The sequence below is a fragment of the Xyrauchen texanus genome, chromosome 31, assembly GCF_025860055.1.
Source record: "Xyrauchen texanus isolate HMW12.3.18 chromosome 31, RBS_HiC_50CHRs, whole genome shotgun sequence".
In the NCBI taxonomy this organism is placed as follows: Eukaryota; Metazoa; Chordata; class Actinopteri; order Cypriniformes; family Catostomidae; genus Xyrauchen; species Xyrauchen texanus.
The window spans coordinates 18,833,746-18,856,061 of NC_068306.1; the positions used below are offsets into that span (position 1 = coordinate 18,833,746).

The following is a 22,316-nucleotide window of genomic DNA, read 5'->3' on the forward strand; positions in this document are numbered from 1 at the left end:
AAGCTTTGACATAATACAGGCAGAAGCAAATAAAGGGAGATAAGCTACACTTATTAAAAGAAAGACTCACCAATGGTAGATGTGTTTGTGTTAGTTCCTAGAGTGAGTGTAGGCTTATTTCCAAAGAGACCAGTGCCTGTGCCAAAGGGTGGTGCACTAGTGGTGGTGGTGCCAAAGCCAGCAGGCTTATTACCAAAAAGGTTCTGCAAAATAAAGGACACCAAAGTAGGAAAAAAATGGTTCCTTATATTTGAATACGGTGAAATAGTCTCGCAATGGACTTCAAAAGAAAAATTTAGCTTCTCCAGAAATCACCTGTGTACCCACATTCCCAAAGCCGGCATTAGGTTGACCAAAAAGTCCTGTGCCTGTGCCAAAGCCGGTGGCGGTACTTGTATTAGTGTTTCCAAAGAGTCCTCCAGCCTGTGAGGGAGCCGTGTTGCCAAAGAGACCCTGAATTGTATGAGATGTTAGATTAAACACAGAATCGATAAGTTAATTTAACCTAGCTAGACAAGAGCAGTTAAGTGGAACATTTCAAGTATATAGTGTACAGGATCTGATGTAGACATGCAGAACACCTGCTGGTACTCACCATGCTGCTGGTATTGGGCTGGCCCATGGTATTGGGGTTGCCAAAGGAGAAACCAGTGTTCTGGGTGGTGGTGGCAGAGCCAAACGGTTTGAAGAGACTGGAACCTTGCTGCTGTTGTTGCTGCTGCTGCTGTGGCTGGCCAAACAACCCTCCTGTGGTTGTGCTAAAGGCTCCTGTGCCTGTAGCGCAAACAGTTAAAACAAAACATAGGAAAAACAGTATACTTAAGTTTCATATATTTTCTGGAAAAAGATTACCCAAACAGCTGCTGTAAATCTAAACTGGGTGAGTTTTAAGACTTTTATATTTCAAAAGATGCAACAATTTACTGGTGCCAAAGGCGGTCTTGTTCTGGCCGAAGCTGAAGCCAGTGTTCGGAGCGGAAGCACCAAAGAGTCCGGTACCAGTGCTGGGAGTGGCTGTGGCTGCCGCTCCAAAGAGACCACCTGTTCCAGCTGCCATGGGGTTGGAAGGCCCCTTCCTCCCTGCCTGGTAATCCTCAAACCTCAATTCCTTAGTGCAAGGAAAGAGTTGTTATTGAGCTTTGAAAATCTTTACAATAAAACTCATACACTAGCCTTATTTATTTGTTGCACATTTTTGTCTTTGTTGTGAACATAACCCGTTTGGTTTGTGTTTGCCAGCTTAAGTAAACAATGTAAGAGTCCTTCCTACCTCCAAGGATTTGTTCTCATATTCCTTCATGGCAGTGATGCACTGGTGTTTTGTGTTGATGTTGGCTGTCACACCAGACTTCACCATTGTGTCACTCCCAGTTGGTGGCTGTTACACAACACAAAAGATTTTGTAAAAAATCTAACAGAACTTCTAAGAAAGACAGGTACCTCAGAATAATGGATGCCATTCATGCTGAAAACTTTAAGTATAAACATGTCTAAACCAACATTGAATTTGATTGTTGTGCCAGGTGGTGCAGCAGTGAAACTTGACCCAAACAAAGAGCCTGATGCTCCTCCAAAAGGGTTGGATGCTGTGTTGGTTGTCCCAAATAATCCACCAGTACTGGTACTGGTACCAAACGCTGTAAAGAAAATCATACAGTAACTTAGGTCAGTTTAGTCCAAGTATATTGTTTTAATTCATGATGGGTTTTTTTACAACAAATTTATAACTACACTTACTGCCAAATGTGGCAGGTTTGTTGGTGCCAAATGCATTGTTCTGCTGGGAAAACAGTCCGCCACCGCCCGGGTTGGTGCTTCCAAAGAGGCTATTTGATGTACCACTGGTGGCACCAAACCCAAAACCACTACTGGTGGAAGATGTGACAGGCTGACTAAAAGTGTTTGCGCCAAAAAGGCCACCTAGAGAACAGACAGAAACAAATTCAAAAGACAACTTACAACATTGAAGGGAACAATCATTTCTGTAATTGTGTAGAATCAGTGTTTATCATGAAACAACACTTTCAAATCAATGATTCTCAGATATAAAGTCTCCCCAGCAAGTCACTACATGATTCAATCAACGTTGATCTAATCCTTTGAGCGAATGTGATTCGTTTGTCACCAGCTCAATGAATCTCAAGATCAAATACCTACTGAGATGACTCACTCAGCACAGCAGCAAACATGAGTTCACAACTTGAGTCACAACCTATACAAATCAAGCTTGGTATACATGCAAGGAACAAACTATTCTTCGCTAATAAACCTGCAGTGCTGTAGATTTGCACAGATCAATTCGGTGTTGTAACAACGTCAATGTGATCATGCGTATATATTTCGCTTCCAAAACTGAATAAGATTAACACAACTACTGAGAGAATTTTCATTTTTGGGTGAACTATCCCTTTAATTAATGTTAACAAATGGAACCTTATTGTAAGTGTTAACTTTACACCAAATCTCTATCAAAATAGCTTCCTTTTTGTTCAGCAGCTGAAGAAAGTCATACGAGTTTGAGACGGCATAAAGCTGAAGTATAATTTGGTCAGACGCAAAGGCTAGGTGACTGTGTACAGGACACGTGACACAAATGTTGTCATCAGCAGAGTGCTCAAGCACTGAACACATGCAGCCTACTTTTTCCAACCATGCGTACTCTGAACATGCAGAATGTGCATGTGCTTGAAATTATTTGCACTAATTTGTGGGTCCACAAGGTGGCTTTGCGGTCATGAAGTGCTAGTAGTAATCGACCACTAAACAGATGAAGGTGGAAACAACAACAGTTAACGTGCACGGGGAGGTCAGGAGATAAATGCATTTTATAACTCAATCTGAAGGACGTTACAACTTAGCCTAGTTGTGGTGTAAAAGGGTACCAAGTCACAATTTACGCACTACTAAATATGTGCGTTGCACCATTAAACTTAGTTAGGACGTAAACCTATGTATAAACTAAATATTTAATAGTAACATATTATTGGGAAATGGCCAGTGGGCCAGGAACAGACATTTCAAAGTAGAATATACTGGCTGTAGCATTGTTTTCGGAGAAGCCAGTATTTCAACTTAGCATGTTTCCTAAATCTCTGATTAAATATTATGATAATTTTATAATTGAATACAGTAAATGTATTACATATTGCACCTCTAAGGGTAAGTAAATTAGCCATTTTGAACCAAAAATATAGAACAAGGTTTACTGCATAAGATACTGTCAGTAAACAATTTGTCTGATGTTAAAATTATATTCTATACAAAGCATAATAAATTAAGACCAGTATCTTAAAAAAAGAAAATCTTAAGGAGATAAATGATATTAGATATTAGAAATTCTTTGATATTCTTCACAAATCCAGCACTCAGAGGGAAAGTATTTGCAGAAAACGTCAACATACCAGGCTTATTCTGAGTGGTTCCAAATAGTCCTCCAGCTGTGTTGTTTGTTGTCCCAAATGCTGAAGAACCAAAGCCACCTGCTGCTCCAAACCCAGCATCTGAGGATTAAAGGTTGCTCAAAGTTTTCACTCCACTGCACACTATTCATTCTTGGTAATCTCATTCATGTACACACAAAGCATATTTAACTTACTTTGCTGCCCAAATGTCGATGAAGCCCCAAATCCTCCAGTCCCTGCCCCAAAGGGTGCTCCAAAAGATTTGTTGAACATCTTGCACTGCTAAAGAGCCTGCATAGGTCTACACATGAGAGAGCAAAATACACTTCAGTTAACACTGTGCATCAATCCATTTATTGATACACTGGTGGCCAAAAGTTTGGAATAATGTACAGATTTAGCTGTTTCAGAAGGAAATTGGTACTTTAGTTCACCAAGTGACTTTCAACTGATCGAGAAGTATAGTCAGGACATTACTGATGTAAAAAAAACGATATGATAAAAAAAAATTATTATTTTTTTTTTTTTAAAAGTCACATACAGTGCTTGCGTTTGACTTTCTTATTGTCCATCATTTAGATGTATTTACGACTCTGTCCGTCATATAGACGGACAGGGTTGTAAAATTTCCGTCACAATCTATCTATGACATTTTCACGTCATTTTAATTTTCATACTTTAATGAAAGAAAAAAAAAACACATTTTATAGGTTTTATTTTCATTCACATTTTCATCTTTAATCATGAACTTACAGGATGGACATATAGCAGATTATGCATTCTAGCAGTGACAGCGGAGGCAACTAAAACACGACATATGAACAACACAATATTACAAAAAACAAATACGTTTAAAATATGAACAAAACAAGCACAAAATTAACTGAACAGAACTCGATCGGCAATTTAAACCTTCCTCCAGGTGCACTTAAACTGGGTGCTCGCCTGTGCGTAATAAAACCCATCAAGGGAGACTGATGCTGAGGCAATTGTCATTAGATTTTGCATCTTTGCCTCGGACAGATGACTCATCATGGCAGTTTTAATTTGGTTCTGGAGGCTGACCCCAGCGTCAAGCACCGCATTGCCCTCCACATGACAAAAGTTGCAGAAAGCATCACAGAGGGGCACAGAGGAGTTTAACACATAAAAAAAGGGGACGTGTGCACAATAAACATTGAAAACATGTATTTGGAAGAGAGAAAAAAGGCTTGCAGTTGCTTTGATAGCAGAAAGTAATAAAATGACTCGTTTATGTTTAAGCCTAAGCGTTGTCTTGGTGAAATTAAATTAGTTCAATAACTGGAGTCTCTGATATTCATAAACGATAAGGTAATATTTAATTAAAAGATTCACATTTTTCAAAGTTTTTAAATATATCTTTTCTATTGCCTAGTACTCTCAAAGATATTGTTGGTGAAGCAAAAACGTGTGTGTGAAAAACACTTTGGTGTAAAGTGACATCACTTCATAGACTTAAATGTATTCTGCAGCGCTGACGCAAGTCATGTTACGCGTATAAATATCACTCACTTTTGCACATTCAAAATGGCAAATTTCTCAGAAAGGTGAGGAGATTGGATCCCTGAAATAATTTGTTTTTTTCATGCATTTATTTATTTTGTGGAATTTGATAATTTTCCACAGCACACCTGACAACCTTTAACAGCACACTAGTGTGGTTGGGAAACACTGGTGTATGCTACAGTCTTCAAAGACAAAAGAAAACTGGCTCTAACAAGGACAGAAAGAGATGTGGAAGGCCAGATGTACAACTAAACAAGAGGATAAGTACATCAGAGTCTCTAGTTTAAGAAATAGACTCCTAACATGTCCTCAGCTTCACTGAATTCTACCCACTCGACACCAGTTTCATATACAACAGTAAAGAGAAGACTCAAAGGTGCAGGACAAATGGGAAGAATTGCACAGAAAAAAGTGACTTTTGAAACAGAAAAACAAAAAGAAAAGGTTGGAGTGGGCAAAGAAACAGACATTGGAAAACAGATAATTGGAAACAAGTGTTATGGATCTTAACCCCATTGAGCTTTTGTGGGATCATCTAGACTGTATGGTGCGTGAGAAGTGCCTGACAAGACCGTCACATCTATGGCAAGTGCTACAGGAAGAGTTGGGTGAAACGTCACCCGAGTCTGGACAAACTGATAGCTAGAGTGTCAAGGATCTGCAAAGCTGTCATTGCTGCACGTGGAGGATATTTTGATGAGAACTCTTTGAAGAAGAGTCATTTTTCATGTTATTAATGTCTTGACTATACATTGTAATCAGTTGTGTCACTTTGGTGAAATAAAGTACCAATTGCTTTCCATAATTGCAAAATCTCTACATTATTCCAAACTTTTGGCTGCCATTGTACATTCAAAAATATTTGAAGAGTAAACCCATTTAATGTTCTCATTACTTTTTTTTAAACCTGAAATAGAAAGTTTATTTTCATACATTTTCTAAAAGCTACTGAAATTTGTCTTGTTATTTGTAACTATTGTCTTTATACAAGTAATTATATTCCTCAAGAAAAATGTATCGGGTTGTAATACCTATCTGGACACTATATCCAACTAAACAGAAACAATTTAATTTACATAAAAATCTAACCGCAACTCTAAACGTGTTCCAAAACGAAAGGAAAAAAGAGAGCACAAACTTGAACATGTTGCATGACAGTTATATTCTCAAGTTGCAGATACTGTCGAATAACTTGCATACTGTTGTTCTGGAGGTGTAGATAATAACAGGTTTGACATAACGTTTGAAAACAATGCTGGGCGCCAGAGCTGTGCAGTACCACGAATTCATGGATTTAAGGCATGTGTGAAGGTGCTGTTGGGTTTGGCAAGTTTTTAATATTATTAACTGGTTGCCGCTTTCCGAGATGAGTCATTACGTAAACAAATATTTTGGTTTGTTCCGGATTAAACTTGAGAGAACCAGCCTGAACAAGCAACTGGGAAGCAACACATGAAGGGCCACAAAATAACAAACGTAACCGTCATGTGCTAAAATCAAAGTTACTATTTCATAAACAAATATTTAACATTTAAAACACGTTTAATTTTGAAATGACATTTAAATAAATATAAATGGCATATGACCCAAACTTTTGCTTTAAATTCACATGACTTGCTTAATGCTAACCTGCTAGCAATCGGTTTCAACGCATTAAAACTAACAAACTGGTTTACTTAATCTTACCGTTTATTCTGCAGCGTTTCCTTTCTCAAACGTCAGGTAAACAGATCTTCACTCGAAAGACTCGGTTTCTATGGCCAACTTGAGTCCGTTGCTGTCGGTTTTGGACATGAACTAACCGACTTTACGACTCTGCTCAATGTTGATGGAGGGAAACAACGTAGCTAGCTAACGGATGGCAACCTGCGTCATATTTAGACCTCTGATGTCATCACGTACCACGTGATAATTTCCGCTTTTATTTTCTTTTTGATTCGCTTTGGCGCTTGAGGCACAGGGTAGGTAGCAGTGTAACTAGTACTACACTGGCTTACTACTTCTGCTGACATATGGTAAAAATAGTATTAGTGTGATAGTATCCGATTCCGAAATCAGGGTTGTTTTATATAAAATAACTGTTTTGAAACGAAGGAAATTATTTGTTTTGGAATCCACAGTCTTTTTTTAATGCTTTTATTTTGAATTTTGAACCAGTACATGGAATATAACGCGACATAAAATAAACATGTGACTAATTGAATACAAATTTAAAGCACATGAATAAAGTTCCACATGTAAAATAACAACACCACATCTTGAACAGTTATCTTTCCAAGGAGTCAATAATTATTTTTAATAAAAGAGATGTTTTGATCGCTTTCTTGTCTAAAGCAGACCACATGGAGTCATAAAATAATTCTAAATCAAAACTGAAAAGCCTAATGTTGGGTTTTGAAACGGTACTCTTGCCTTTGTGTATATGAAATTGTCCACAAAGGATTAACACCTTTATATCATCCATCTCATCTAATCCATACCATCTTAAAAATAATAGCCTTAACTAATTGAGTGATGGATATTATTTACACAAAATAACTTACATAAAAGTAATGTTAATTTTATAAGTTTTATTTTTCATGGAGTATATATAATCCTATATATAATTCTTTCCAGAAGTCCTTTCCATAAGGATGTGTCCACCCATGCTCTCCAGTAAAATAAAGTACTTGACCAAAGTTTAGTTTGGACCGCAGCTGTACATTGGCATTGTTCTGGATCAACCAGGTAATCTACAAAATGTCCTTTTAGTTAAAGAGCGATGGTTTATATAGTGTTTCAAATGTATTTTAATAATAATGCTTATGAGATATTATTACAGGACTATTAGGCCTAACTACTGAATAAGTAGGTCCTGTTCAAAAGCTTTCTTGATGTTAATATGTTCATTTAGTTTCTAAATATTAACATTTATGTTTCTTTAGTCTGATTTTATGTTTTAAAAGGGATTAAAAAGTGTGTGATGTTTGTATTGCTACACATATTCAAAACGATTTATGAGTTCTTCAAATGTTTAAGAATTATGATGTCAGTTATTGTGTTTATGACACAGCCTTTAGATAGAGAAGATATCCGAGATGCAGCATTGGGTTTTGTGGTGAACAACAGAGAGATACACCATATTTGCTTGAATATATGAATGTAGAGAAATTATTGTAAAAATGATAACATTCCATGATCAGTTTTGAGGGACCAATACTGGATTAAAAGAATGATCTGGGTTCAATACAAGTTAAGATCAATCGACAGCATAATGTTGTTTACCACAAAACAATTATTTAGACTTGTCCCTCGTTTATTTAAAAGTCCAATAATGCATGTCGTCTTGGACTTACACCTAGAGTGCTGTATGTAGCATCATTAAAACACAAAAGTTTTCAGTTACAGTAAAAAAAATTGAAATTCGCTATCAACAATGATTCATTTAATCCACATTTGAAGGTGTCCAATAACAGGGCGGACACTGACATTAATCGAGCAGTATTTGGCTGGTCGTGTGATCCTAATATGGCAGACCCCATGAGGGGACCATCTACATGTAGAATAAAACGGCTTTTATAAGGTCATTGAGAGGACTGGATTCTTCATCTCATGTGAGTGCTCATGATTTAATGCCTAGGCTATGTTGCAAAATGTTCATTTCTTAAGGTGTAGCCTATAATTGTTTTAAAGAGGGAAAAATGACTGAGTGCACTTTTAAAAAAGAAGCTACAATCGTGGTTAAACGGACAGTTCACCCAAAATTAAAAACTGTCACATAATTTACTCAACCGTATATGCTATCAGATGTATATGTCTTTTGCAGAACACATATGAAGGTTTTTAGAAGAATATCTCAGCTCTGTATATCCTTACAATACAAGTAAATGGTGGCCAGAAATTTGAAGGTCCAAAAAAGGACATATGATAGGTGTGGGTGAGAAACAGATATATAAGTCCTTTTTTACTATAAATTTGCACTTTCACTTTCATTCCTTATTCTGGTGTGGAAGTGGCTTTCACATTCAGCCACCTACTGGTCAAGGCTGGTCAAAGGTGGAGATATATAATAATAATAATAAATGACTTATTGATCTGTTTCTCACCCTTGCCATCATTCACTTGCATTGTATGGACCTACAGAGCTGATGTATTATTTTATCTTCATTTGTGTTCTGCAGAAGAAAGAAAATCCTACACATCTGGGATGGCATGTGGGTCATTAAATAATGAGAGAATTTTCATTTTTGGGTGAACTATCCCTTTCAGGCACTTACAATGGAAGTTAACTAAAACACACACAAAATATAAACATTGTAGGTGTTATAATGATTTTAGTATGATGAAATTGCCTACTAACCTTATCTATATGGAGTTATAGAGATTTTATCACACTCAAATCACGTTATAATTACGTATACTGTTCATGTCTTGAGGATATACTTTTGAAACAGTGTCTACTTTAATATATATGAAAAGGCAGCATTCATTTCCATTGTAAGTGCATTGCTGTAACCACGATTTTATTTTTTGTAGGGAGAAGTCCAAATTATTTTATGTGATACAAAGATGCTACAACGGCTTTTGATTATATTTAACCAGAAACATAACTTTACAATTTATTATTTGAGGATGTAAGTTATATTAGGCCAATAGAGTGCAGCAATTAGCGGATCCTGTTCAGCTGTCGAATACCAGAAGAAGAGGAAGATATACGTCATAGAGCGATCCGTATATAAGCCACATGGCGACCATACGGAAGTTCTTTCAGGTCTGCTCTCTGTGGTATATGGTGGCACAATAAGAATGGGTGGAACAATAAGAATAGGTGGAACAAAAACAGTTAAGATAGACGATTTTGATAATGACAAAAGCCGTTATTGGCTCATTGTTTGTTATTCTAGATGTCTTAAAGAGGTTTTGTGTTCTATAACTTGAATACGGTGAAGTGTAACCACGTGGTCAGATGAACTACTCAAAGGTAAGTAAACACCTAACTACCAAACATGTATCTATTTGAGCAATGTGACTTGTTTATGTTTTAATCCAGTGCGTTTATCGGTCAATTATTTATTAACGATTTTCTTCAACATTCAAAGGATTTTCTGTGAAGGTGACCGTCTGCTCTGAGCAAATGTAATGTATCTGAAGGGTGAGTTCTTGCAACATTCCGTGATCTAAATTATTATCCCACAGCTTTTCTGTGTCTCTGAAAAGTCGGTTATTTTAAGGGTATTTTAATTATGCTCCACAGATTCCACGTTGCATTTTGTCCCCAATTAAGTGACTGAATGTCGTCCAGAAATGCAGGTAATAGTTTTCCTTCACTTCTTCTAATAAGAATTTCCATAATTTGTTATGATGAAATCCAAACTGAAATAGCTGGAATTACCGTCAGATTTTTCAGTGGTGATGATCGGTTTTCTGAGCACACTAAATTACCATAAAGTAACATGCTGCATTTTATGGTCCGTTACTTATACGAGTTTGTCTGTCTTCTCAGGTTTTTTTTTTTTTTTAAGGGCGTCACCCATTGAGTTCGGTGAGTTATACAGGAATATTGTTTATTTGAGATATTGTCCAAGCTCAATACTATGATGAAACCTAAACTGATTATAGCTGGAATTACCGGCAGATTGACCAGTGGTGATTAACGGTTTTCTGACCTGAACAAGAACATCTTTAGGTTTCTGTTATTTATGGCCTGCAAATAACTACTTTGTGTTCTTTCTTCCCCACCAGATTTATACAAGGGGAAACTGGGACACAAACCATCTTGAGCCTTGGAGTCATCTGCCTTTTTAGATTTAAATTCCTCTGCGTGTCCTTTTAAGGATTTCATACTTGTGTATTTGTGTAACGTTCTCAAAAAACAATTAAAGTTCTCATTTAAATGCTTCGTCACATTTCTCTGTCCATGTTTTGTGGGGGAGGTATTAAAAAAAAAAAATAAAATAAAATGTAGGGGATCGTTTACATGGAGATTTGGCATGTTTAATTTACACTATTTTTATCCAAACCCCAATGAATGCTGTGCAAAACAAAGATGTTGGGCAGATTTTACTTTATGGGGGGGGATTATGCAATTAATGTAAATGGTCATTCTAGTTAGTGGAAGCCACTGATTTGGACCATGATTCTGAGAAAATGGTGATGCTGTACATCAACTCTGTCCAAATGAACAGTGTAATATCTGAAGTCATTGTAATATGGGTGATCGGTAATAAGCAATTGTAAAATTGAGACCAGTGGCAGTCACAGCAGAGCAGTGTGTACTGACCCTTTTCCTAGAAAAATGGGTGTGTCAGAGAAGGGATATGTAGTGTTGGGAAAAATGTACTCGAGCAACGTAACCAAGAATTTGTGCCATGACTCTCAACATATTCGTTTATTAACACATTCTGTACATTTAAATATACAAGAAAATAACATTGTAAACCCATATCTTCCCAAAAAATGTGCCCATTAGCCATTCATGCAGTCATAAACATTTAGGCAAGCATTCCAATTAATTGCCTTGACTAAACCCTTACAACCTGTCTTGGAGAGGTCAACACAATGTGCATTAGGGGTGGTAAGATATCTTAAGCTCAAATTCAAATCGCTTCTATAGTCTTCCTGTTTTTCAACATACGGCTTTGCAGCAGAACGGGCAAGCAGCCGGGCCAGATATCTGTCCCTGGCTGAATTTGCAGTCTGTTCACAGCTGCGTTTTGCAAATTTACTGGGTTCCTGGTTTGTGTGACTTTTGTCTTCAGCTTCCACAGCCTTTTCTTTATCCTTATCACTGTCACTCTTCTCTCTTGCTTTTCTTCATCCCTGTTTTTCCTTTTGTTGTCCATTTTATGGCTATCTCTGTCCCACTCCATCTCTTGCTCTCCTTTCTGATTCCATTCACTGTCTTTTGGGATTTTCTCCTGACTGTCTCGCTCTTGTTCTTTTCGGTTTTGTTCTCTGTCTTTAGGACTGCTTTCTCTTTTGTCTCTTTTACCATGTCAGTCTTCTTTATCTCTGTCCTCTTTTTCTTCCGGTCCTGGCCTCTGTCTTCTTTCTTTCTTTCTCTGCTTCTGTCATTTTCTCTCTCCCTATTTCATTCCCTGTCTCTTTTGCAGTTCCTGTCCTCTTTTTGGTGACTGAGCTTGTCTTCTCTATCTCTTTTCCCTTGTCTCTTTCTTTGTGACTCCTTTCTTTGGCCTCTTTTCGTTCCCTTTTCGCTCATCCTCGCTGTCTGAAAGAGGAGACTTTTGTCTGTATTGCCGTTTTGAGTGGTTGCTTTTTGTAGCGGCCTTGGTGAACCTTGCATTTTTGGCACTCTGGTCCTCATCACTGTGGGATTTAGCCTCATTCTCTCTTTGTTTTGTGGGGGATTCTGGAGTTGGTGACCTCTCCTGTAGCTTTCTCCTCTCTAAAAAAAAACAGGTTGTTCTTTCATCATTTTATCAAGTCTACATGAGTGTCTCAATTAAATGAGTGAAAAGGCATATATGCAAACAAGAAAACGTCTCACTTTTATTTATATTATATCGATTTACATAAAAATCCCTGATCAGTGTGTGTGTGTGTATATATATATATATATATATTCTTATATAAAAATATTTTCAGGCTGTTCCAGTTAATGTGCATGTATGTTCTCAAGTAGAAAAACTATCAAAAAAGCAATTGGCTCTTTTAGCCCAAATAACTATTGCCATAATGAGCCTTACAATATCTCCTAATAGTTTTTATTTGAGTGGTGCTTCTCGTCCACCTTACACCCTCTCAAATGTACATGTCAATTTACATAACTTCAACACGTACTGTAGAGATAAACTGCCATCCATGTGGTACAGTTAATAAAACAAAATGGCCCAAAATATCAAAAGACCATTTACCTTTGATATTGATGCCACTATGTGTACATAATGGTGTTTTTGCTCACTTTTATTTTTGAAGTTGCTGCTTATTTAGCACCCATCTATATACTGTAGGGGTGGGCAATACGACAAAAATCTTATATCTATATGAAACACAATATGAATAGTTTTATAAGCTTTTATAATTTTTTCTTTATTTGGAACCTGACAAACATAAGTAAAAAAAAAAAAACTATTAATTTTAAATTATTTTTAATTTCAGTTAAATTTCAGTCACATTTCAGTTGGATATGTTGTTGACCAATATTATTATTATTCTAAACTTTCCTCAAGAAACTCAACATCTTCTCAAAGCAATGCAACAAAGAAAATAATACATCAGTAAAAAATCCTAAAAAATAAACACTTAATCTTTATAGAGTTAAATGAATATCTGAAGGCAAACATGGCCAGTTTGTTTCCTAATATCAAATATTATTCCAACAGAATAAAAATAAAAATTATAATGTTTAGTTAAAAAACTCCTACATTTTACATATAACAGTGTTGTTGCTTTTGACCTCATAAGTGGTGGTTAGACTGTTGGGCTGTCTAGCTGTTTGATTTTCTTCCATAGCACTTTAAAGTGAGAAAAAGAAAAACAAAGTGCAGCACAGTTCTATGAATTTTAGTATAATTCAAAAGTATCACTTAAGTTTTGTCATCTTAACCACGTGTGATCCCGCTCTGCGCTCTCTTGTCTCGAGCATAAATATCAGGAAGCCTGCTGCACTTGTGCACATTTATGTGCTCCAGAGATAGCGACTGCAACACTCAACGTGTAACAGATGCATGCGTAAGATAAAAAGCTAATTTAGCGCATATGAAGTAATGTCCATAAGATGAATGTCATTGAATTTGCTGAATTTTACTGACATTTTCAATGCCAAAAAAACCCCTGTCCATGTCTCTTCAATTCTCTTAGTCCCACGTGAAGCCCTGCCCACTGATAGATATGCAAATGCTGCACAAATGATATTTACATACTGCAATATACATGATATAGCAAAATCTCTTTAGATTGAATATCATAGCAACACTACATCACCGTATTGCCCAGCCCTACATCTATATTTAATGTAGCCTCCAATGTATGCCTCACCTTAATGCAGAACGATAAGGCACTGCCTCCTCTCCAACTGTCTGATTGAGAAGATGTCTATAAAATCCACTGAGATCTTTCTGCTTATTCACATCCAAGACAGCTAAAAGTGAAAAATACATTTATCAGTAATGTCCTCTTTAATATTAAAGGAATATTCCGGGTTCAATACAAGTTAAGCTCAATCAACAGCACTTGTGGCATAATATTGATTACCACAAAAATGTATTGACTTGCCCCTCCTTTTCTTTAAAAAAAGCAAAAATCTGGGTTACAGAGAGGCACTTACAATGGAGGTGAATGGGGCCAATTTTTAAAGGTATAAATTCTCACTTTTTCAAAAGTATATCCATAAGACATAACTAATATGCAGGTAAACATGACTTTAGTGTGATAGTCACTTACTAACCTTTTCTGTGGAAATGTATAGCCAACTTTACCACTTTGTTACTATGACAATGTAATGTCAACAAACCCTAAAATGACGATTTAAACAATTTTACAGCTCAAATAATAAATGAGCTTCAAATTTCTGTTTAAACCCTCCAAAAATTGGCCACATTCACTTTCATTGTAAGTGCCTCACTGTAACCTTGATTTTTGTTTTTTAAAGGAGTTTAAATTCATCTTTGTGGTAATCAACATTATGCCATAAATGCTGTCGATTGTGCTTAACTTGTATTGAAGTCAGAACATTCCATTAATAATAACAACAACAATGCATTGCATTTCAAGACCTCACCTTTCAACTCTGCTTCTCTCCTTTCTCTCTCCAGCTCCTCCTGTCTTTCTTTAAGCTTCTGCCGATATGCTGAAGTGACAAAAGCCTCTTTATCTGCAAACTTCTCACCCTCCGCGTCTCTCTCCTTCTGGATCACCCTCTCGTCTCGTCACGTCGCTCTTGTTCCTTTTTCCTCTCCTACACCACTCGGATCAGCTGGTTTACGTACTTGGGCTAAAAGAACAAAAAGATTGTTTATGTTAAAATTGTTGTAAAGGGCTATAAAAACAATTAATAAATGGGGCTTTTCAACTGCACGGTACAACTCAACTCCGCTCCCTTTTTTGGGGTTTTCCACTGTACCGAAGTACCTGGTACTTTTTTTAGTACCACCTTGGTTGAGGTTCCAAGCGAGCCAAGCCGATACTAAATGTGACGTCAAAACCCTGCAGACCACTGATTGTCAGAGAGAATCGTCACTACCAGTGTCACTGGATTTGTGACACAGGACATCAACCTGCTAGTTTTAAAGTTAGCTACAGCGATGGTAGTATAATTTGTTCAAGCGACTTTCAAATTGTAAAAAGAAATGGCTGTGCGCAAAACCACAGCGTGGTCAATAAACAAGGTGCAGACGTTCCTCTCTGGAAGTCTCTTTCAGGAAGCTGCACACGGCTGCCACCAGACCTACCAACAGTGTAAGGAAATGTTAAAAAATAAACTAAAAGTGACTACAGAACCATCAAGGAAAAGTGGAAGTGGATTGACTAAATGGACGCGATCTAGACCGGCGAGCAATGGGAGGGAGAGTGCCCTGGACTCAGCCACAGCTGGAGTCCACGATGGAGGATGGTACGTTAACTCTATACTCTGCTTGAAAGCTTCACTTTATTTAGTTGACCAGCTACTGGAAGCTTGCTTCTAAAACAACCAGGCCAATTTAACTGTTACACTTGTGTAAAATCACCATGCAACAACTACTTTATACAGCACAATGAGCTAGTAGCTAACAGCTAGTGGTCGTGATATTGTTTTGTGTCACGTTTAAGATGATGTCACGGCAGTAGAAATGTCACAACTATGATGATCTGCCTATAATCCCACCCATGTTGAGGCGGCACTAAACAGCAGTGGAAAAGCAAGCTCATAAAAGTAGAGCGAGTGGAGTTGTAACATGCAGTGGAAAAGTGCCAAAAGATGTTTAATTGCTATTAGTAGGAAAAAAACGAAATCTCTTGGCAAAGCAATATAATAAATATACTCAAATATAACAGCTATACAGATACTAGACTTACACTATAAATGACTCTAACATTGATATTGGTTTGTCTGTACTGAATGGATAAAGAATTTAGCTTGATTTTAAAGTACTTTGCATTCTGTGCCACCAAGCATTTTCTTATTGCTCTCCAATCTCTGCTTCTGTATATCATTGTATACACTGTCATAGTCATACACAGTGCTGTCCTCCTCAAGTGCCTTTTGCATCTAAAGGCGTGTCTGAAGAAATATACAAACAACATAGTTATCAACCCCATAAACCTTGTAATTGTGCATGTATGTTCTTTGTCTACCCCGTCTTCCATCCCCACCTGCTTCATCATCTTCTTTTTGACTGCCTCCTTCTGCAAGCTCTCCCCAACAGAGGTCTAGGATATAACAGACTTTATTGTTTTACAATGTTGTGCAGGTTTGATTGAACTACAGACAAAGAGACAAGGACAATAATATGAGCCGTCACCTCATCATCAGAATCATCTCCAAACTCAGAAGGGCGGATGACAGGTGCTGATTTTGATGTTCTCTTCTGTGGCAAAATGAGCCCATACCTGAAATTAATATAAGAGTACTTCTAAGTATCATATTGTTACCATTAATTTTTAATGTATCTTCAGCTCAACATGCTGTGGTTTGTACAATTAATCAAGACCTGGTTTCATATTTTTCTCTTTTTATCTAGGCAATAAATGTAAAATGCAACATGTGTTGGCCTGTACAATGTTATTATTTGTTGCCGATTATGTCACTATGTGTATTGGGGATAGCAGCATTAGCCTGGGAGTTCGGACAATTTTTGACTAGACAAATTCTTATCAAGATACTATTTATCAAAGTACAATCTTCATATCAGCCGTTAGGAGAAATATATTGTCTATGTGTATGAATTACAGTATATGAGCTTGAGAGTACTTACTGTTTACTGGAGGTCGCCATCTTGTTTTAATGAATCTTCGATGACTCGCAGATTCGATAATTTAACATCTAACAAAAGTAAGATTAAGAATAGAATTTTATTTTTTTATGTATATATAAATAATACACATTTATTTATATATATATATATATATATATATATATATATATATATATATATATATATATATATATATATATATATAATGTATTAACGTTTAAATATGACCACACTAATTATATGTATACATTGTTGTATAAGTGTTGTATGTGAATCGGCAATTGAATTCACAACCGAAAATGGCAAGATTTCTGTTGAGTGTTCGTAATGTATGAAAATGTTAGTATACTTTACGTAGAATTATGGGATCAATTCCATGCCACATATATTTGCAAAAATATAAAGTATTGCAAAATAAAATAAAGTTTTGCAAAACAAAAAATGTATTGAGCAAACAAAAAAAAAAAAAAAATTAAAACAAAAATTAAGTATCACAAACGTAAAATAAAGTATCGAGAGAAAAAAGAAAGTTTTGCAAACAAAAATAAAGAATTGCAAAATATAAATAAAATATAGCAAAAACCAAGATGTAATTAATTGCAAAAATCAATGACTGTTGTAAAATAATCTAAAGATCTTTTATCCTTTTTTATCTCTGCAACAGATTTTTAGGCAGCAATGATTTTGCCACACATCTTTTTCTTTGCAATGCTCCTTTTAATCTGCATTTCCATCACGTGTGAGCTCGTGATACCGTTTTGCCTTTGCGCTTCAATTTTCTCTGCGTTTCACTTTATGGCACTGTTTTGACGTGGGGGTGGAGTCAGGGGATTGGGGCGTGTACAACGGACTCAGTGATGCCTCTCTGGAAGTTATGTCATTAGCTTGAGACACGGATCAAACATCATGGCTGAGCAAACGCATGCAGGTGGATCTCAGGTATATAAAGTTGATTGTTTCCTTTTATTTAATTAGCATTAAATGTGCTTTAACAGCATTTGCTTCAGATAAAGAAGTTAGAGATCAGTTAAAGCGGTGGATTTATTATCCATACTCGCTAACATAGCCAGCATCTGCAGTTTATTCTCTCTCAATTGATTGGACTATTGATTGATTCTTTTATTTTATAGATTATAATTGTCTATACCATAGTATGTTGTCTTCTAAAAAAATGTAAACTCCATATTTAGATGTAACATTATCACTGTTAAAGGAGACAATAAATAGATTACAAATAAAAAGTTAAACGATCGTAACAAACGTGCATGTGTTCTGTCTTTAAAAATAAAGTTTTGAAATATAAAATGTTCACATCCCCTATATTCTTAACCCTGCGTTATACACACTGACGTGCGGTCTGGGTAGGCAAACTAGGCACTGCCTACCCTGCCAAAATTCAAAAATAAAATGTTTATTAAATAATAAACTTGTATTTGTATTTTTACTTTTTATTCTTGTGATTTATATATGCAATATGTGTGTTATTCCAATTGTTTAGACGTTATGATGACAAATGTAGCAGTTACGCATAATCAACTAAAAACAAATGGTAGAATAAGCAGTGCTTTTACGGTCCATTCATTGCAGACGACACGCGGAAAACCCATGTTGCGCATGCGCACTTCGATCCTGTATTCTTTAACATGTACGGCAAAAAGCACAAATCTGCTATGACTTTTGACGTAAATATGTTATGCCCGTAATCATCTCCGTTACGTATCAGACATGGACCAATTAAAATCGAGATATTCCTGGACATTTGCCAACTTCCAAGCTCGATTTTAATTCCAAATATGAGTTAATTGCAAGAGGGAGGTCTACGCCAGCCTTAGATGGACTAGAACAGCAAAAGGGCCCAAAAATTATCCGATCATTTCAAACTGATTGGTATGTAAGAAAAGATTGGCTATGTGGCTGTGCTAACAATCAGCGGCTGTACTGCTATCCCTGCCTGCTTTTTTCAACCAGTCAGACTGTTTGGACTTCAGCGGGATATTGTGATTTGAACAACCTGCTAGCAGCTTTAACCAAGCATGAAAAGTCGTCAGCTCACATCCAGTGTCAAATTACACTGAAAATCTTTGGAAAATCTCGGATCGACCTTGCACTTGACGAGCAAAGGAAGCTGTATATAACCTACCACAATGAAAAGGTAAAGGATTGTTGTATTGTATCTTCTGTTATAAAGATGAAGATTGCACATAAAAAAATAAGCACATAATGTTGTAAAAAATAAACAACTTATGTTCTGTTATAAGTTCTGTGTTTTGACTACTGAATTTTGTATAATAATATCTAATGAAGATATATTAACAAAATCGTATATATTATATATAAAACATATATAAAATACATATACATTTCTTGATATGCCGCGCTTGTGCGTAACGTTCACTGTTTACGCGCTTGTGTGTGTGAGTGCGTATGTCTGTGATAGAGAGAGAGAGAGAGAGAGAGTACACGATATACATCCTGATTTTTACATTTCTTGATATGCCGCGCTTGTGCGTAACGTTCACTGTTATTACGTAAACAATAAATCAGGTAATCTGGCTTTCATAACTCAGTGCCTAGCCTCTTTAAGACATCACCGCATGTCACTGGTTATACAGCTATGTGGCATGGGGGCGTGGTCGTGTGTCAGTCTACGGGAGAGAGAGAGAGCGGTAAGGCTTGTCACCTGGTTTGTAATTATCTCTAACACCTGTGTCTTGTTGTAGTGATACGGAGAAAGACATTTAAAGGGACGCCAAGTGTCGAGAGGGAGTGGATCCAGAAAGCTCCACAGACTGAGTGTGATATTGTTTTGTTTATGTTTACATTTCTACGGCGGTGACCGTAGTATGTTCGTGAAAGAAATTAAAGTGCTGATTTCAAACCTGCTTCGCTGTCTCCTGACTCCTCCATTGCTCAACGAACCTGTTCACAAGCTACTTAAGTTCTTACAATGCTCACAGTAAATGTACGTGTATCTAGGTCATCTCATGTAATGATTTGCAATGTCACATTTAGCAGAGAGAATATCCAGATGTCGTGACGAATCTTATTAGTGTTCTGACTCAAAGCTTCGGTCATATTCAGGCAGCTCAGGGTCAGCAGCAACAACAACAGCTTTCTCCTGCTGTTTCTCTGCCTCGAGTAGAGCAGGATATAACCAGGTTATCAGCACCTACTCTTTATGAATCAATCTGTTAAATTTGTTTTGCTTTTGCACAATTAACATAAGTGATGTTCTTTTATTGTTTGTAGATCGTTTCCTGGGATGCTTATTTGTTACGATCGTTTAACTTTTTATTTGTAATCTATTTATTGTCTCCTTTAACAGTGATAATGTAACATCTGTTTATATATTTTTAAATATGGAGTTTACATTTTTTAGAAGACAACATACTATGGTATAGACAATTATAATCTATAAAATAAAAGAATCAATCGAGAGAGAATAAACTGCAGATGCTGGCTATGTTAGCGAGTATGGCTAATAAATCCACCGCTTTAACTGATCTCTAACTTCTTTATCTGAAGCAAACGCTGTTAAAGCACATTTAATGCTAATTAAATAAAAGGAAACAATTTTTTTTTTTTTTTTTTATTGAACAAGAACAGAACAAAAAAACAGAATGTACATCTACAATGGCATTGGTAAGTACAGGTAAATGAGTATTAAGCAAGGCACATATCAGTTAAAATAAATAAATGTATAAAATAAAAAATACAAATACAGAGGGGTCTCTTTATTCCTCTTTTAAGAGCTCAAGGTCTCTTATTATTCCAGCCAATTTCTGGGCCTTTTTACTTTACATACATTCCAACGCTGGAAAGAAATTACAAATCAATTCTCTTTTAAATACAGAAAAATAAGGTTTCGTCTTCATACATTTGGACTTATGAATGAAAAATGTGCCCAGTATCAACATTACATTAATAAGAAATTCATTTCTTTTCTCGTCCAACAGCACTCCAAACATAACATGTTTCCTAGCAAAAGTGGGCAGTGAGTGAATCTTTGATTCAACCAATAAGACATATTTTCCCAAAAAGTATTTGAAGAAAAACGAGAAAAAAGATGATCAGAACGTCTCTGTCAATTTGACAAAAAGTACAGGCATTTTCTTCAAAATTAAACCGTTGTCTTAAAAATTCACTTGACGGGTATACCCCATTGAATATTTTAAAATGAGTTTCCTTAAACAATCAACTTTATATACCTGAGATCCACCTGCATGCCTGTGCTCAGCCATGATGTTTGATCCGTGTCTCAAGCTAATGACGTAACTTCCAGAGAGGCATCACTGAGCCCGTTGTACACGCCCCAATCCCTGACTCCACCCCCACGTCAAAACAGTGCCATAAAGTGAAACGCAGAGAAAATTGAAGCGCAAAGGCAAAACGGTATCACGAGCTCACACGTGATGGAAATGCAGATTAAAAGGAGCGTTGCAAAGAAAAGATGTGTGGCAAAATCATTGCTGCCTAAAAATCTGTTGCAGAGATAAAAAAGGATAAAAGATCTTTAGATTATTTTACAACAGTCATTGATTTTTGCAATTAATTACATCTTGGTTTTTGCTATATTTTATTTATATTTTGCAATTCTTTATTTTTGTTTGCAAAACTTTCTTTTTTCTCTCGATACTTTATTTTACGTTTGTGATACTTCATTTTTGTTTAAAATTTTTTTTTTTTTTGTTTGCTCAATACATTTTTTGTTTTGCAAAACTTTATATTTTTGCAAATATATGTGGCATGGAATTGATTCTATATTGAATAAATTAATTATAACACAAATAAAAAGTAATTTATGAGTTTAAGCTGGAGCGCCATAAGTGTTAATAGTAAGTGTTTCACCATCTGCCAAATCTCCCAATCAAGGAAAAGGATACAATTTGCGTATTCTTTGAAGCTTAATTTTTTTTATGTTGAAAAGATATCGCATTTTGTTAATAATTATAGTAGTAAATACCTTTTCATCACAATATGATACATTTTATGCATTTAAATGGTCATGAAATTAAACGATATAGCTGGAACGGGTCAACGCACACGCTGATTGCACGTGCTGCCACTAGATGGCGACAAACCTTTTTAGCATTGCACCCACTGATCTATATATATCAGTGATTGCGCCACATCCAGATCAAGTACGGTGTATCATCTTCTAAATTGGAGGCAAGCATTTTATTTATTTGGCAATAGTCTTTCAGAACAGACAAAACCATTAGAATAATAAGAATCTTATAGATATCGTGTTTTGACAATTTTTTGCCCTGTTGTGACAAATTACATGTGCCATACAGTCTAGTGGTTTGTTTGTATGGCGTATGATGGGGTAGGCAAGTATGCACATTGATATTGATACAAGGAATTTTGTAAGAGGTCTTGGTCCAAGGCATGGTGAATTATGTGAATAAAAAAAAAAAAAACAGTGAAGCAAAATCGAAAACTATCTATTCATATTTGAGAATAACATGCTGCACTTGCTTGGCACTTGTGAAGC

The 22,316-nt window shown here is 36.2% G+C and overlaps 1 protein-coding gene, 1 long non-coding RNA gene, 2 other non-coding genes and 1 pseudogene across 5 annotated transcripts in view; 3 read left to right on the top strand and 2 right to left on the bottom strand.

Annotated features, from left to right (window-relative positions):
* Positions 1-6,780, bottom strand: part of LOC127625117 (nuclear pore complex protein Nup98-Nup96-like) — a 35,105-nt gene extending 28,325 nt beyond the window's left edge. Inside the window, exons 1-10 of one of the 2 annotated variants that reach the window (XM_052100203.1) lie at positions 6,615-6,780; positions 3,596-3,702; positions 3,402-3,500; positions 1,738-1,920; positions 1,501-1,637; positions 1,271-1,378; positions 925-1,108; positions 596-774; positions 328-453; positions 71-203 (exon numbers count right to left, since the gene is read on the bottom strand). In XM_052100203.1, coding sequence (XP_051956163.1) covers positions 71-203; positions 328-453; positions 596-774; positions 925-1,108; positions 1,271-1,378; positions 1,501-1,637; positions 1,738-1,920; positions 3,402-3,500; positions 3,596-3,674 — 1,228 coding nt within the window. In that variant the 5' untranslated portion in view covers positions 3,675-3,702; positions 6,615-6,780. Of the gene's footprint in view, positions 1-70; positions 204-315; positions 454-595; positions 775-924; positions 1,109-1,270; positions 1,379-1,500; positions 1,638-1,737; positions 1,921-3,401; positions 3,501-3,595; positions 3,703-6,614 lie in introns of both variants that reach the window. The other variant, XM_052100202.1, reaches the window with a different exon arrangement.
* A 2,898-nt stretch (positions 6,781-9,678) lies between these two features.
* Positions 9,679-10,806, top strand: LOC127625342 (uncharacterized). Its single transcript, XR_007968278.1, has 5 exons — positions 9,679-9,888; positions 10,007-10,059; positions 10,162-10,217; positions 10,411-10,449; positions 10,650-10,806. It is a non-coding gene; the product is annotated as an uncharacterized LOC127625342 (long non-coding RNA).
* Positions 10,264-10,337, top strand: LOC127625574 (small nucleolar RNA SNORD65). Its single transcript, XR_007968309.1, has one exon. It is a non-coding gene; the product is annotated as a small nucleolar RNA SNORD65 (small nucleolar RNA).
* LOC127625575 (small nucleolar RNA SNORD65) lies at positions 10,500-10,574 on the top strand. Its single transcript, XR_007968310.1, has one exon. It is a non-coding gene; the product is annotated as a small nucleolar RNA SNORD65 (small nucleolar RNA).
* Positions 10,807-11,279: 473 nt separating the features above from the next.
* LOC127625298 (nuclear speckle splicing regulatory protein 1-like) lies at positions 11,280-16,839 on the bottom strand (annotated as a pseudogene).
* Positions 16,840-22,316: the final 5,477 nt, after the last annotated feature.